This window comes from Sinocyclocheilus grahami, unplaced genomic scaffold (assembly GCF_001515645.1).
Source record: "Sinocyclocheilus grahami isolate Dianchi unplaced genomic scaffold, SAMN03320097.WGS_v1.1 scaffold369.1, whole genome shotgun sequence".
Classification (NCBI taxonomy): Eukaryota; Metazoa; Chordata; class Actinopteri; order Cypriniformes; family Cyprinidae; genus Sinocyclocheilus; species Sinocyclocheilus grahami.
In genome coordinates this window covers 879639-884604 of record NW_015505548.1, presented here as the reverse complement: position 1 = coordinate 884604, position 4966 = coordinate 879639, and the positions used below count along the sequence as shown (strand labels likewise).

At 39.4% G+C, this 4966-nt stretch overlaps 1 protein-coding gene across 1 annotated transcript in view; it reads right to left on the bottom strand.

Moving 5' to 3' along the window:
• Positions 1-2768, bottom strand: part of LOC107549332 (pumilio homolog 2-like) — a 52484-nt gene extending 49716 nt beyond the window's left edge. Inside the window, exons 1-2 of the mRNA XM_016230379.1 lie at positions 2745-2768; positions 2466-2638 (exon numbers count right to left, since the gene is read on the bottom strand). Coding sequence (XP_016085865.1) covers positions 2466-2638; positions 2745-2768 — 197 coding nt within the window. The remainder of the gene's footprint in view (positions 1-2465; positions 2639-2744) is intronic.
• Positions 2769-4966: the final 2198 nt, after the last annotated feature.

Genomic DNA, 4966 nt, shown 5'->3' with positions numbered 1-4966 from the left:
CTGGCCACTCGACGGGAGCCTTCGTGCCTCCCAGAGCGAGTCTTAAACACAATTTTGGAGGCTAGAGCTCCGTCTACGAGACGCCTCTATGCCTTAAAGTGGTCTTTTTTCTCCGCTTGGTGTCTAAACCGCACCAAAGACCCCCTTCTGATCTGGCAGAGGTGTTGTCATTTCTACAAGAGCTGCTGGATAAGGGATGTTCCCCATCCACGCTCAACGTCTATGTCACGGCTATAGGGCTCTCATGCCCCTTGAGGGTCAATCTGTAGGCAGAAATAGCGCGGTCATCCGCTTCCTGAGGGGTGTTAGGAGGCTGAATCCACCTCGTCCCCCTACAGTCTCTTCATGGGACCCGCCCACTGTGCTGAAGGCCCTGAAGGGCCCCGCTTTCGAGCCGCTACAATCTGCCAACATTAGGTTGCTATCACTGAAGACTGCTCTGCTTCTAGCACTGGCATCAGTAAAGCGAATAGGGGACCTGCAGGTGCTCTCTATCAGCCCTGCCTGCCTGGAATTTGGGCCTAATGCCTCTAAAGTTGTCCTGAATCCAAGGCACGGTTACGTACCTAAAGTGCTCTCCACTCCATTCAGAGCACAGGTCATTACGCTCTCCGCGCTTCCTCCAACTGAAGAGGGCAGAGAGCTATCTCTGCTCTGCCCCGTCAGAGCTTTGAGAATCTATATTGAGCGTTCCGCTTCCTATAGGTGATCGAAACAACTCTTTGTCAGCTTCGGTAACCGCACCAAAGGATTTCCGGTTACGAAGCAAAGACTCTCTAGATGGATAGTAGACTCCATCTCGCTAGCGTACTCTTCTTTGGGCCTCCAATGCCCCATTGGAGTACGGGCCCACTCAACTAGAGGCATCGCCTTGTCTTGGGCATGGTCCAGTGGTGTGTCCATTGCGGATATTTGTGAGGTGGCCGGCTGGGCTCGCCATCCACATTCGCAATGTTTTATAACCTGGAAGTCCCAGCCTTGCAGGCCAGGGTCCTTTCTGCTTAAAGTGACATGCGCTGCGTAAACAGATCTTGCAGAGAGCCCTTGGCGGTATCACGCCCAAGTTCTCTGGCATTGTTTCACCTGGATTTTTAAAACAAATAGGCCTACCGGAATGCAAAAATTCAAAATCTGACATTTTCCGGAACAGGATCCAGCAGGATCAAATTAAGCACTGATCATAATACTCACATACAATGTTTCATGTGATCAACAGTGTGTTTTGCTGCAGCAGCGCAGATGGAAGCGGTTCACTGACTGTGCAGCACAGCCACACGCGCCACAGTTACGTTTGGGATAATTTTATTTTAAATGCCATAATGTCAGTTGAAAACATTGCAATTGCGTTTTAAAATACAACAACGAGCACCACAAAGCCATTTAAAGAGGCACGTTCAGCGGTCTCCGTGACGAGATATGAAACCGTCAACAAAGCAAAATGATCTCAAATGTACGACGCGCTCGCTTCATTTTATCAAATTATCATAATCACATCTATTCATTTTACAATCCTGCTACTTAGCATTTAATTCAGACTAAAACCCCTTTAATTTGGGGTGAAAAATCGCTTTTTTTTTGTGAGTGGTTTTTGCACATCCTGTCAAGCGTGCCGCTGCAATAGCATTTTGCAGCATTAAGGTTAACGATTAATCGATTAATTGATCGTTAATTTAAACGTCGATCGATCATGGAAATGATCGAAAATTGACATCCCTAGTTCAATGGCATACATTTATATTAGGCAGTTAATAATACTGATAATATACTACTAACAATACAAAACACACTAAGATCTGATGAGCTGCTGAGTTAATGAATATTAATCATGTTGTCTGCATTCGCTCGAACTGATTCAAAACATTGAAGGTAGCAGGTGAGCACCAGCCAACGAGACCAAAGAAACCGGAAGTGCTTCTGCTTGTTCTTAAAGGCTGAATAATTCCAAATGAACTCCACTATTTTGACAGGAAAATACAACAAAGAAAATAATTTACATGTAGCGCATCAATTCTACGTGGTAAGTAAAACTGTCTTGCTCTCCCTCTCTTTGCATGTGTGAGAGAAACACTGAGTGCTCTCAGCTAAGCGACAGCTAGTCGGGCACCTTCACACTAGAGCTTAGGGTAAGTAAAATACACTGCACATCCATTTAGATTAATTAAAATAGTGTGCTTTAAAGATGAAGAGAGAAACACTCAAGCGCAAAGTGTTCAAAATGAGTGAAGGTAAGTGAAATATCTGTGTCAAACTTGTGCTTAGCCTCTGACTCAAACACTGGCGAGTGAAATCTAACAATTTATTAGCCAATAGCTAACGATAGACAGTATTTGATCGCTTAGCATGGAAATTTAGTCGCGTAAGCGAGTGATTTACTTGCATTGTACAGGGTTGTTTAAATAGTTTTTAAAAGAAAGTTAACATTTTTATGTTAATATTGTTACAAGTTGGCAAAAGAACCATCATACTTGAAGTCTTTACTGTCGCGATCCATCCCATTCAGCAATCCTCTGGAATTTGCTTTTATGGCATCCCCTTCATCTCCGACTGTCATCTCAGGACTTTTGTCTTCTTCAAATGGAGAAGTCTTTTCTTTTGAATCACCTTTCTCCCTGCCATCTGGATCTGCATCTGCTCCACCCTAGAATCACCACAAATCAAAGTTAAATAAACCTGAGGACAAATTACTTTAGGTTGTGTATCAATAATACAAAATACATAAAAAAATACCCCCCTCTACAAAATACCGAATTACACAAATATTCACCCATGGCATTTAATAGTTTGGCTTTCATCACTATTGTATGCTTTTATTTAGAAAAAAATTTATCAAAATCAAAAATCTGAGTAGAGGTATTTTCTGAAATTTGGTTGATTTGACACAGAATGAACCTATTTTCAATCATTTCTATTCTTGACAGTTCTATTGCCAAAATTATGAAAAAATATCTGTTAATTGAGTCCCTGTAGTCATCCAATTTGACTCGTGTTGATAAATTTGTGAACTTGACAGGTGATTTTATAAATTGTATTTTGATTAGGGTTGTGAGGAAATTTTCCCACCGCTTAATCGACGTGTGACAACACCGGTAATACCGGTATCACCGTGGGGCCGGGCCGTTCCCTCTTTTCCTCGCTTTCCTTTGCTTTTAAATAGATTGTAAAATCTGCGTGTGTATTTTACTTTCACTTTCAAATAGCGGCAATTCAGCGTAAAGCAATTGTTCATTTTTAGTTTGTTTGAATTTCCCCTCTTTTCCTCGCTTTCCTTCGCTTTTAAATAGCTTAAAATCGCTGTGTGCATTTTACTTTCACTTTTGAATTAGCGGCAGTTCAGCGTCAATTGCTTGAATGCAACAACAAAATACAATGTCAAACTCACTTTAGCCTATATATAAAACATAGAACTTTTATTAACAAAACAAATAAAAATACACCATGCTATAAGGACAGGCTATGCCTAATATAAAATAACAAATAACTTACATAAAGTTTAAATAGGTATACAAAACTGGAAATAGTACACATGTATAATATATAACCAAATAAATAAGAAATGTAGAACGTTTATTAGCTAAACGAGTAAGAAAGCTTGGCGGCACAGCATACACCTTGATGTAAATTTTTTTTTATAAATTACAATTTAAATAAACTAAAAATCAGCAAACAATGTGGAACCAATTAAATAAGAAACGAATGTTTAAAAAAACTTCCAAAATCACCTTAGATAAACGGCAAAAGTCAACAGGCTTTTCAAAATCCAAAATATTGCCAAACAGGTGCTTTTGCATCTCGTTTCGAAACTAAAACATCCGCCATTGTCTTGTCTGTCTCACCTCACCTCACTCTTCTTATCAGTCAGCTCGACTCGCTCTCCTCACTGGATAAATGAAATCTGTGATGCGACTGTCGTTCGGCACGCTGCATTGAGCAGCCGCATTCAGTTTTTAATTGTAGTGTTCGTTCCTTTACTGAACAATGATTTTTATTACTATAAAAAATCTAAACGACGGTGGGGGTCGGTGTTGCGGTGGGCAAGTGATATAACCGGTGTTGCAGCGGCAAGCCTAATTTTGATCACTATTTTTTTTTCAGTTGTTTAAAAGGCAATTATCAAAGTGTGATAAAATGTGGTTTCATTTTCCAATAAAAGATAATACTTTTTACATGATTTGTTATATTTAATCACTCCTTTGCTGATTTTGAGCCATACAAAGATAAAAAAATTAAAAAATAAACAGCAGGTGACCTGCATCTATACATTTGAAAGTTGCCATTAAATAAAAACCGATCATATTTATTTCTCTTTTTTTAAAGGGGTATTTATATTTATTTTTTAAAGGGATATGACATGACTTACTTTCTTCTGTGTTTTTATTGGCATATCTTTTCACAAAAGAGCCAGTATATGTCAGTGCAAGACTGGAACCCATTAGATTCCTAATGTTCTGTGAACATAATGTGTCAAATCCTAAAGGACCAATAATAATGAAAATCTACAGATGGCTCCGTTTCTGACTGCTCTTTTTTGGAGTGTGTTTGTAAAAAGTAATTCAGTCCACTGCCTAGAAACCAAGGTTGTCCCAGTTACTTCTATGGGGTAAAAAGGAAGAATATCCATTCTGTTTTTTGACTTCAGTTTTTAAATCAATCAATAATTAAACACTGCATGTATTCACTAGTGCAGGGGCAGCCAACGTCAGTCCTGGAGAGCTCAGCTCCAACCCTAATCAAAGACAACTGAACAAGCTAATCCAGGTCTAAGGGTTACTAGAAAGCTACAGGCAGGTGAGTTTTTATCAAGGTTGGAGAAAAACTCTGCAGGACTGTGACTCTCTAGGATTAGCACTGGCCACCTCAGCACAAGAGCTTCTTTGTTTTTGTTTTTTTTATTCAATGAACTTTAAAAAATTGGTCCTGATCTTAAAACACATTTGCTTGAGAAAAAAAAAAAAAAAGAAAAAAAAAA